General features: G+C 40.0%; 1 protein-coding gene across 1 annotated transcript in view; it reads right to left on the bottom strand.

Annotated features, from left to right (window-relative positions):
• Positions 1 to 12,490, bottom strand: part of recql4 (RecQ helicase-like 4) — a gene marked incomplete at its 5' end in the record, with an annotated part of 53,188 nt that overhangs the window by 11,991 nt on the left and 28,707 nt on the right. The window contains 3 exons of the mRNA XM_084311978.1: positions 63 to 203; positions 416 to 499; positions 7,673 to 7,866. Coding sequence (XP_084168104.1) covers positions 63 to 203; positions 416 to 499; positions 7,673 to 7,866 — 419 coding nt within the window. The remainder of the gene's footprint in view (positions 1 to 62; positions 204 to 415; positions 500 to 7,672; positions 7,867 to 12,490) is intronic.

Raw genomic sequence — 12,490 nt, 5'->3', positions numbered from 1 at the left:
GCTAAGCTGACATGTAAAGTTGTACAGACACTGTTTAAGGTGGCTTCACCAGACTGTGTTACCTGTTGCTGTAGCTGTTGTCGTTTGTCGTGTATCCGTCTGCATTTACAGGGAGGGAAGATACGCTGAACCAGTCTCTTAACTGTGTAGTAGTCGACCGTGTCGGAATAGATATGACGACGCAGCTCATGAAGGTCCTCACCCTGCACAGTATTGGATACAGAAACACACAACGCATGAAGGTCCTCACCCTGCTAGATAGATAGAGAGAGAGATAGAGAGAGAGATAGAGAGATAGAGACAGAGACAGAGACAGAGAGAGAGAGAGAGAGAGAGAGAGAGAGAGAGAGAGAGAGAGAGAGAGCGAGAGCGAGAGCGAGAGAGAGCGAGAGCGAGAGCGAGAGCGAGAGATAACCTCAGGGTCCAGGAATAGATGACAGTGGGCAGGTTCTCCATCTCTCCCTGCTCTCCCGATCTCCTGGACGTAGCTCTCAAAACTCTGGGAAAACAGTTAAAAACACCACAGAATTAAACCACCATGGTCCATGACACTGTGATCAATAGACTGAGTTCAAAACAGCACAGAACTAGAACCTTCACACTCACACCATGACCCTCCAGACGTGGTGGAGGCACTGGTCTTCTGACCTCTCCCTCGTGTGACAAGCTCAATATCACTTCCTGCTCTGTCTCTCTCCTCTCTCGAATATCATGCAGCATCTGTCTCTAGTCCATTCAATCTCACCATTGTTATTATCTTATCGTCCTCCAGGTCCCCTCGAACACTTCCCAGATGAGCGGGACATTCTTCTAAGCTTATTCCCTTCTCCTAATAGGTGCCTTCAACCTGCCTGACTCGTCCCAGTCAGCCACCCAAGGTGGCAGCTCCCTGGATCTCATATTCTCCCGTGACTCCAGCATAATTAACACCACGGTAACTCTCCTCCACCTATCAGACCACTTCTTTGCATACTTCTCACCAACTCTTCTATAAACCCCAAACCACCCACTCCAACTTAAACTGTCTCTCCTCTGACATCCTGTCCAGTGTCCGCTCTACCTTTGAGTGAGACTTTCTCTGTTCTCGCCCCAGATAAGGCAACCTCCACCCTCCTCTCAGCCCTCTCAACCTCCTTCGACAAGCTCTGTCCCCTCGCCAAGAAAGCCTGCTCTCCGTTCCAAACCAAGACCATGGCTGTCAAATGCAATCAGAGAAGAAAGTCAGACCCTGAGAGTGGCTGAGAGGAAGAATAAATAGACACGCCTCACTGGTGACATCACTACCTATTATAACCTCTTGTTAGTTGTTAGCATTCTCCAAAAACATTACTACTGATAAAGCCTCTTTCTTTCACCATAAGATTGAGGCCTGGGCTAAGAACCTCCGCAGACTGCATGCCACCATGTCCTCCCTCCTCCCTCCCTCCCTCCCTCCCTTTTTTTTTTGATCCACTTTTTCTCCCATTTTCTATATTTTCTCCCATCCCAATTTCGTATCATCCAATTCAACCCTCCCCTGTCACGAACGCTGTTTCTTGCCTCCCACAAGCCGGCTGCAATGTGGACTAAGTCATACATAGCACAAGTCCCCTCCGGTACTTGAGGTAACAGCAGTCGCATCTTTTCACCTGCGCAGCTCGATCTCTCAGTGGCGAGGAGTAACGCGTGGGAGGCTCACGCTGCCCCCGACACTTCCTGATTCTATGGCGCAGGCGCACCAACCGACCTGTAGGAGTCGCTGTCCACAACGCCCGATCCCCACCCATCAGTTTCCCACCCCCTAATACGGCCAATGTGTATTAGTACGGACAACCAGCTAAACTGAAAGCAATGTGGAGCGCTGGGCTCGAACAGGCGATCCCAGCGTCTCCGCATTCGTGGCGAGCGCCTTGCCCACTACGCCACGTAGCCGCCCCCTCCTCCCTCCCTCCCTAACCTTTGTACTGTATTTTACTAGTATGCACTCTGCTACTAAGGAATCTACCTTGCACTCAAGTTCGACACTGTTTGACGAACAGTGTTACTTACCCTTAGCTGCCATAGTTGTACCCTTCCTGCTGACTTGTTGTACAGAACTTGTAAGTCACTTTGGATAAAAGCGTCAGCTAAACACCAAAACACCACAGAACTAAACCACCATGGTCCATAAGGGGCTGTGTCCACAGAAAGCGTTTTTTTTTTCAAGGCGGAGCGCTTTGGATATCAAAAATATGAATGCCCAGAGCGCTTCCAAACCGCAGAGAGCGCTTATTGTTGCTAGGTTACAATCGTCGCGTCATCTGCGTTATTAGTACAAATAGGTTGTATATTACTGGATTGTCAGACACCGCAATAATCAGCCTCTCCTTTGCCATGTTTGTAGATCTCTTTAGTCGCGCCACTTCCTCAATTTTGATTGGTCAGTAGAAAAAAGTTACATAGATGAGCGGCACTCCTCTCCAAATGTAAACAAATTTTCTACTCGAGGCGCCCAGAGCGCTCCGCCAAAAAAAACACTAGCCGCCGAGAGCGCTAAAACACGAGGTGCGCCGCTGGGAAGAGGAGCGCTCGTAGCGCGTCTTTAGTTACCATAGAGATGAATGTCAGAAAGGCGCTGGCAGCTCAAAAAACGCTTTCTGTGGACACAGCCCCTAACACTAACTGAAGAGTGCTTCTCACTAGAGCTGATACTAATGATTATTTAATAAACTGACTTATACAATGATTATTTTATCCATTAATCTGTGCATTTATGCATCAAAAGACAAACAGACAAGTTCATTCAAATTTGCACTTTAACACATTGGTTGCCAACAACAAGATTTCTCGTTATTGCCCGCCATGCGTTGGTTGCCAATAACGAGATTTCTCATTATTTAATCGTTATTTATTTTATTAGCGATATCCATACATTTTTCATACGTCCAGCCTGACGTTATCATTGGGAATGGCTCTGAGCTCGAAAAGGGCAAATACCGCCCCCTATCGTCTCCCGGATGGTAATGCACATCATTGGATTGGATTGAGTGAAAAAGTGCATCAGAGAAAAACTCTGGTCCAGGGTTTCCCATCTCTGGCAAGCAGTGTCTGTTACCAGATTCACTGGCGAGGCTCGGCGCAGCTTTCGATTATGCGTTTCGGACTATAACGTTGGATCAATAAACGCATTCAATATTTGGAATGGCGATCAGGAATTGGATTCATCTTTTCTGGAACATCTGATCTGAGGTAAGGAATCTATGTTACCAGTTTTGGGTTAATCAGAGTCGTTTTTCACAGCGTTCACAACGTATGTGTGTGTGTGTGTGTGTGTGTGTGTGTGTGTGTGTGTGTGTGTGTGTGTGTGTGTGTGGCGTTAGGCGCTGAGCGCGGCACGAATACATTATTTTTCATCCGCTTTTGTATCGTGCATAAGAACACAAATACTCTCGATAATCTAGTGTTTATTTGAGAACGATTCATAAATCAGCCGGAAAATGACAACGTGTTTTGTGTATTCCAGTAAATGGCTATTTTCACGGAATCTTTTTTTCTTTCTAGAAATCTCCAAAACTATACTCTTATTCTAAACGGTATAAAACAGAAATGTACTGATGAAAAAACAATCTGTTTCGTACATGTTGACTGCAAGCAAGTCATTGATAAGCGACGGGTGTATTAGACACAGTCATAATTTAAGATATAGTTTAATAGCTCGCAAATGTGCTCGTCCTCCCATTGATTAACGTGCTGGCATCCAAGCGATAAATCGTCATATCCGGCTAGCAACCAATGTGTTAAGCTATAGATACAGATAAAATTTTTGTTATAGTGTATAATTATATATTGTAGTAGTATTACCTTGGGCATGTTATAGTGTATACTTATATATTGTAGTATTATTACCTTGAGCATGTTATAGTGTATAATTTCCCTGGCGTCAGACTTGTCCAGGCCAGTATAATTATATATTGTAGTATTATTACCTTGGGCATGTTATAGTGTATAATTATATATTGTAGTATTATTACCTTGGGCATGTTATAGTGTATAATTATATATTGTAGTATTATTACCTTGGGCATGTTATAGTGTATAATTATTAAGGCTGTCAAATATATCGCGTTAATATCGCGTTAACTCCCGATTCTATTAATGCCACTAATTTGTTTAACTCAAGATTAACTAAAAAAAAAAAAAAAAATGTTTACTAGACTTTACTCAGGTGTATTATTGATGCTCTCATTGATACTATGTTTGTTTCTGAAGTGTGTGTGTGTGTGTATGTATGTGTGTGTGTGTGTGTGTGTGTGTGTGTGTGTGTGTGTGTGTGTGTGTGTGTGTGATATAGAGAGAGAGGGGGGTGAGAGAGATGAGGAAGGGGCAAAAGAGAAAAAGAGCTGGGAGAGTGTGTATGTGAGGGAGAGAGGGGGGTGTGTGATTAATCAGCCCTTGTGTGTGTGAATGTAACAAGTTCCTAACGTTTTCTTTCCCCTATTATTTCATGCACACTTTATTCATTGTTTTAAATTATTATTTTCTTTTAAGTTATTTTGTGCATCACTCTGTTTTGAATTTGATGCAAATTTGCAATGCATGAGGGTCATCCTTTTGTGTTAAATGGCTGCACAAAGCAAGCATTTGTTGACTTGCATGTTGATAAGAGTATTAAAACTTGGAACTTGAAAAAGATCTGTTTAAGGTAAAAAAGATTTTTTTTATAAAAATGCGATTAATTTGCGATTAATCGCGAGTTAACTATGGACAATCATGCGATTAATCGAGTTAAATATTTTAATCGTTTGACAGCACTAATAATTATATATTGTAGTATTATTACCTTGGGCATGTTATAGTGTATAATTATATATCGTAGTATTATTACCTTGGGCATGTTATAGTGTATAATTATTAGTGCTGTCAATAGATTAAACAAATTTAACTAATTAATCTCACAATTTTCTCTAGTTAATCTAGATTAAAAATTGCATTTTTCTACTTAAAACCGAAGCTTGTAACAGATATTTTCTTGAGTAAAATCATGGAATTAATGTAAAAACAACACAAAGAAAGTATATTTAGATTCAAAGACTATTTTAATAGCTTTCTTTGAATAGTTTCTCTCCTATGAAATACAAATGTTCAACAAAACCATCAACATTGACTCAGCTAGACCTCTTTCTTATATCCGCGGCGCTAAGATTAAAGATTTTTCACTCCATAGATTAATCTAGATTAATTTATTTTAATGCTTTAAATAATTTAAATTAATCTCCAAAGTTAAAGCATTAATTTTGACAGCCCTAATAATTATATATTGTAGTATTATTACCTTGGGCATGTTATAGTGTATAATTATATATTGTAGTATTATTACCTTAGGCATGTTATAGTGTATAATTATATATTGTAGTATTATTACCTTGGGCATGTTATAGTGTATAATTATATATTGTAGTATTATTACCGTGGGCATGTTATAGTGTATAATTATATATTGTAGTATTATTACCTTAGGCATGTTATAGTGTATTATTATATATTGTAGTATTATACCTTGGGCATGTTATAGTGTATAATTATATATTGTAGTATTATTACCGTGGGCATGTTATAGTGTATAATTTAGGGCTGTCAGTTTATCGCGTTAATTAGATTAATTAATTACACAGCAAATTATCGCGTTATGAAAATTAACTCAAAATTAATTACAATTTTTTTTTTTTATAATATTTTTTTTGTATCTCATTCATTCCATAAGAATGTAGAATACACATTTACAGACTTTTAGTTTTTTTTTAATATGGTCCATTTGCATGTTCTTGGTATCTGATTCTAGTGACATCTATGAATCTCAGGGAATGTATTCCCAGTGTCAGAAATACTGTGGGCTAGATCCACAAAGAATGGATTGCACGGAGCAAGTGGCACCCTTACTTACAATTCATTATGAATAAAAAATGGGGGACCCTGATGTAAACAAGACGAAAGTCTTTCTCTGGTCTGCATCCCCTTAACAATTGTGTGCCGTACTGTATTGTACCCATTCTGCAATCTGTTAATAACATTTTCATTCAATCAATCAATCTGCGCGGTGATTGATTGAATGAAAATTTTATTTTGAGTAAATTGTAATGAACCAAATGAGAATATCAATACATTTTTTTTATCTTTGACTGTGAATAACACCATGCTCAAATTGACCAGACCTGAAAGATCTAAGCAAATTAATAGATGGAAGATGATTTTGTAGATACAGTACTGAATTCTGCCATCCGGACACATGCAATTTGAAATATGATTATAGAATATAGAATATCAGGCATAAAATGGTTATGCGATTAAAATGCGATTAATTAGATTAATTAATTACAAATCCTGTAATTAATTAGATTAATTTTTTTAATCGCCTGACAGCACTAGTATAATTATATATTGTAGTATTATTACCTTTGGCATGTTATAGTGTATAATTATTAGTGCGGTCAGGCGATTAAAAAAATTTATCTAATTAATTACAGGATTTGTAATTAATTAATCTAATTAATCGCATTTTAATCGCATAACCATTTTATGCCTGATATTCTATATTCTATAATCATATTTCAAATTGCATGTGTCCGGATGGCAGAATTCAGTACTGTATCTACAAAATCATCTTCCATCTATTAATTTGCTTAGCTTTTTCAGGTCTGGTCAATTTGAGCATGGTGTTATTCACAGTCAAAGATAAAAAAAAAATTATTGATATTCTAATTTGGTTCATTACAATTTACTTAAAATAAAATTTTCATTCAATCAATCACAGCGCAGATTGATTGATTGAATGAAAATGTTATTAACAGATTGCAGAATGGGTACAATACAGTACGGCACACAATTGTTAAGGGGATGCAGACCAGAGAAAGACTTTCGTCTTGTTTACATCAGGGTCCCCCATTTTTTATTCATAATGAATTGTAAGTAAGGGTGCAACTTGCACCGTGCAATCCATTCTTTGTGGATCTAGCCCACAGTATTTCTGACACTGGGAATACATTCCCTGAGATTCATAGATGTCCCTAGAATCAGATACCAAGAACATGCAAATGGGCCATATTAAAAAAAAAAAAATCTGTAAATGTGTATTCTACATTCTTATGGAATGAATGAGATACAAAAAAAATATTATAAAAAAAAAAAAAAAAGTTTTTTTTGTAATTAATTTTGAGTTAATTTTCATAACGCGATAATTTGCTGTGTAATTAATTAATCTAATTAACGCGATAAACTGACAGCCCTAATAATTATATATTGTAGTATTATTACTTTGGGCATGTTATAGTGTATAATTATATATTGTAGTATTATTACCTTTGGCATGTTATAGTGTATAATTATATATTGTAGTATTATTACTTTGGGCATGTTATAGTGTATAATTATATATTGTAGTATTATTACCGTGGGCATGTTATAGTGTATAATTATATATTGTAGTATTATTACCTTGGGCATGTTATAGTGTATAATTATATATTGTAGTATTATTACTTTGGGCATGTTATAGTGTATAATTATATATTGTAGTATTATTACCTCTGGCATGTTATAGTGTATAATTATATATTGTAGTATTATTACCTTGGGCATGTTATAGTGTATTATTATTATATTGTAGTATTATTACCTTGGGCATGTTATAGTGTATAATTATATATTGTAGTATTATTACCTTGGGCATGTTATAGTGTATTATTCCCCTGACGTCAGACTTGTCCAGGCCCATTCCGAAGGCCACGGTCGCCACCACCAGCCTCAGTTCTCCACACATGAAGTTGTTCTGAACCCGACGGCGCTCTGAGGCGGAGATACCGGCGTGATACGACTCCGCCTGATACTTCAGGGGTTTACGTAACTTCTTCCTGGCTGGAGAGAGAGGGAGGGGGAGAGAGAGGCAGGGAGGGAGAGAGAGAGAGAGAGGCAGGGAGGGAGAGAGAGAGAGAGAGGCAAAGAGAGACAGCGAGAGAGGCATAGAGAGACAGAGAGAGGGGGAGAGGGAGGGAGATACAGAGAAAGAGAGAGGCAGAGAGAGGGGAGAGAGGGAGGGAGAGAGATGGAGAGAAGCAGAGAGGGGGACAGGGAGGGAGAGAGACAGAGTGGGAGAGAGACAGAGGGGGGGGAGAGGGAGAGAGACGGAGAGAGGGGGAGAGGGAGAGAGACGGAGAGAGGGGGAGAGACAGAGAGAGTGGGAGGGAGAGACAGAGAGGGAGAGAGAGGCAGAGAGGGGGAGAGAGAGAGATAGAAAGAGAGAGAGGAGGAGAGAGAGACAGAGAGGGAGGGAGAGAAAGGGAGAGAGAAATAAAATAATAATGGATTTATATAGAAGAAGATAATTTTATTCTCAATGCACACAAGGCAATTCCCTCCTAGTTACACATACACTGTCCCCCACACATATGTATTTCATCAGAGAGGTCAGAATGCAGGGTCCCCTGCAGTGCAGCGCCTCCTGGAGCTATTTTGGGGTTCAGTGCCTTGCTCAAGGGCACTTAGGCAGGATAGGCACCGTAGATGGTAATACCAGCCACCCTTCAGTCACCAGCTCACAGCTCGAGTACACCCTGCTGTCCGGGCGAGGGGATCGAACCAGCCATCCAACTAGGCCATCCTGCCTCCAAGGCCATAGTGCCTTTCACAAAACCCAAGGATGCGTTGCAAAGCAACAAAAAAAGACAAACAGAGGGTGTGTAGGGGTGGAGGAGGTGGGATAAGTATTGCGAGGCAAGGGCACGTAGGGGTTTGTAGGTAAGGATGAGGATCTTATATGAGGAGGTGGATGAGGGTGGGAGTGATGTGCTGCCCCCTTGGTGCGGGTGAGAACACTAGCGGCTGAGTTCTCCACATACAGGCGTTGCTGGGTACCCCCGACAGGACTGCAGGGCGTTGCTGGGTACCCCCGACAGGACTGCAGGGCGTTGCTGGGTACCCCCGACAGGACTCCATAGGACTCCTAATGTATCCTCTGCATTTAACCATCCAAACTAGGAGCAGTGGGCCACAGCTCAGTGCCCAGGGACCAACTCCAGTACTAATACCAGTGCCTTGCTCAAGGGTAATAACTACCTAGTATGCATTTTTTTTTTTTTTGATATTTTTGCACAAATCTTTACATTATTTACAGAGTACCTTTTCACAGCATAATATGCAACATCCAAGATTCGCCTTTTTCATTTTTTGTGACAACATACAAAACATGCAAGAGACTCATACAAATACACTAATAACTGACATGGAAATTAAAAAAGCACGTACAAAAAAAAAACATACTATACATTGTGCATATACATCCCTGATATATATATATATATATATACGTCATACGTTACATGTAGACCGATCTACCTGCGAGCAGGTATGTGCTGCATCTTTTCTTTTCTTTTCTCTTTTCTCTTTATTTTTTATTTTTTTACGTTTCAGCTACGCCTGTGTGTGTCTCCTATATACTTATGTATCCCCCTATGTGTCAGTGAAAGCCTATATCTCAACTATGTGTATATGTAGGTGTATGTATGTCTATTTCCTATATATGAGTATGTGCATGTATGTGTGCCCCTGACGTGTATACCTTATCCTTGTGTATATGAGTGCGTGTAAACCTATTATGTACACATATGAATATGTGTATCCTAGATACTTGTATGTGGCTATATCTGCGCACATGTGGGTGTGATAGAGACAGTGACCGTTCCATAGATACACCATCCGGACATAAAATATATGTACATATATACATAATATATTATAGAGCACAAGTACCATCAGATCAAATCCCCTTTTTCATATTCATCCTTGATAATATTGTAATCCCATCTTACTCATTTGTCCTCAGATCGTTCAGTCAGGTGTAGAAAACTGTCCCATATCTCAGCGAAAATATCCTCTCTCCCTGCGACTCTATATGTCACCCTTTCATATGATGCTGTCCGAAACATCAGTTCCATCCATTCTTTAAAAGTAATATCAACAGGTGATTTCCAATGTCGTAATGCAATTCTACATCCTGATATCATGGCCATTCTATACCACATTCCCCGGTATTTAGGCAGTTTAATCCCTTTCGGTACTATACCCAAAACACATGCCATTGGGGCGTTATTTATCTTCACATTCAGGACCTTACTTAGGAATATCACAATTTGATCCCACATTTTCCGGACCTTCTCACATTCGTACAACATGTGCAGTAAAGTGCCTGTCTCCTTCTCACATCTCCAGCAGATGTCACTGTCCCTTAATTTCAGTCTGGCCAGTTTACTAGGCGTCCAATAGCTTCTGTTCAGTACTTTGTAAAAAACAAGTTGTGATTGCGCCTCCCTAGAGAATTTACTCCATTTGGATACCAGTTTCTCCCACATTTCCTCAGTAATCTCCTCATGTACATCGTTCTCCCAGCTCAATCTCAAACCCGCCAATTTGGGTGCATTGTATTCTCTTATAACATCATAAAATCTTGACGCACCGCCTTTCCCGCGCCATCCTTTATAGAATATTTCTTGAATTGCAGTAATTGGGCCGCACTTTGGTCCTCCTATTGATGACGATATACAATGTCTAATCTGTAGGAATTTATAAAAGTTTTTATTATCTATATCAAAATCCTCCTTAATATCCTCAAAAGGCAAAACCCCATCCTCCCCGGCTATATCACCTAGTACATGTATCCCCCTTTTAACCCAATCGTCCCATATGACTGATTTCTTCCCAATCTTTAGTTTCTTATTATACCATATAGAGGCTCTCGTAGTTAAGTATGGGCTATCACCAGTCATTTTGTGCGAGTATGCATTTATTTTATGGTGTGGGAGGAAGTCAGAGTACCTGGAGGAAATCCACATAAACACACTGAGAATGAAGTCCATGTCTGATGGGTTCAATTAAGTCTATGTCTGATGGGTTCAATTCAGTCTGTCTGAACTAGTGTTAATTTTGTCAGCTATTTAAAAAAAAAAAAAAAAAATTAGTCTTAGTCATGTCTCAAACGCTCTTTTTTGTTTTCATCATATTTAGTCACCTTTATCTATTTTTCGTTTAGTCAAGTTTTAGTTAACACATTGACCGCCAAAATCGCTTTACAGCGTTATTGGCCGCCATGCTTTGAGCGCCAGACCTCGCTGTACAGCGTTATTGAGATCAATATAAAAAAATTTCGCCATGGCATTCATATATACACCCGTGACGCTGCAGCTGGACCCTATAGGTGACGGCAACGACGGCTCAATACCGCCGCCTGGTGGATGGTCGGGCGAGTTACACTCGAACAACAGGAAGTGGCCAGAGGAATATAACGTTATTTTCAACCCGATTGTGCATTTCCTTGTGAGCAAACCGATCTGATCAATATATCACCCAACCTACATAAAGCATTTACTGATGATCGAGGAATTATAAACGACCCCCCCCCCTTTCCTTCACGCATGATGAAGCATAACGTATACTGATCATATACATTTTAATTTTTTTATATAGCGTGTATAGGGAAGAAACGCCAATCGATAATCTATATATGCGTTTAGGCCTATAACTCACGTTCTAAGAATTAAAATAATTATGAATGAAAAAGTATAACGTTCCCACATCCGGAACGATAGATAATCGATGTTGAATGGGTCATAGTAATGTCAATATAGCAATACAATTAAAAAAGTTATAGCCCTGCAAAGAAGGTAAACATCTCCATAGGATTATAGTGCTGGCAGAGAGGGGCATGAGATGGGCAAACTGCCCGGCGGGCAAAGTGTTAACTACAGGTCTGAGCATTTTAGTTTTAGTCTTTTTTGTTTAGTTTCGATTTAGTCTTTTTTGTTTAGTCTCGCCACTCAGCCACAACATAATTCACCCACGGAACTATGTGTTGGGGATAAGGGTTCCGCACGGACAATTATGTTTGTTACTTTCCTGTCGGCAAACAAGTTCCTGTTAGCTAGCAAGTAGCAAGTAAACAGAGTGTTGACGTTGATGTTGTATAAACGTTTAGCGCCGTCTTTCGACACCCCGCCTCCGACACCCCGCCTCGGCTCCGACTCCTATTATTTTGTAAACTACATTTTGTGTCGTCGTTTTTAGTCAACGACATTGCATGAATAATTTAGTCACATTAGTGTCACATGATTTCCATTAACGTGACGTCTCGTCTCGTTGTCAGGGGGAAAAGCTTTGTTGACGACCATATATAGTCATCATTTTCGTTAACTAAATTAACACTGGTTTGAAGGGCCTAACCTCAGTTTCTAAAGTAATAGTGATTGCAGTGAACCTTTCAGCCATACCAGGGCGTAGGGCTGGGCGATATGGCCAAAAACGTTATTGCGATAAAATTATAAAATTATTTTCATATAACTCGATATCGATAATTATCGTCGATATAATGTCTGTTACGTTTAATTAACTTCTTATGCCCGGCGCCGATGGACGGGCTATTAATAGACATGTTTTGCTGCTGCGGCTCAGTGGCCTCGTGGGTAGAGTGTCCGCCCTGAGTTCGGGAGGCTGG

Source organism: Notolepis coatsorum (assembly GCF_963971535.1).
Source record: "Notolepis coatsorum genome assembly, chromosome: 4".
In the NCBI taxonomy this organism is placed as follows: Eukaryota; Metazoa; Chordata; class Actinopteri; order Aulopiformes; family Paralepididae; genus Notolepis; species Notolepis coatsorum.
Note: the sequence above shows the minus strand (reverse complement) of the source record. Positions and strands in the feature narration are given on the sequence as shown.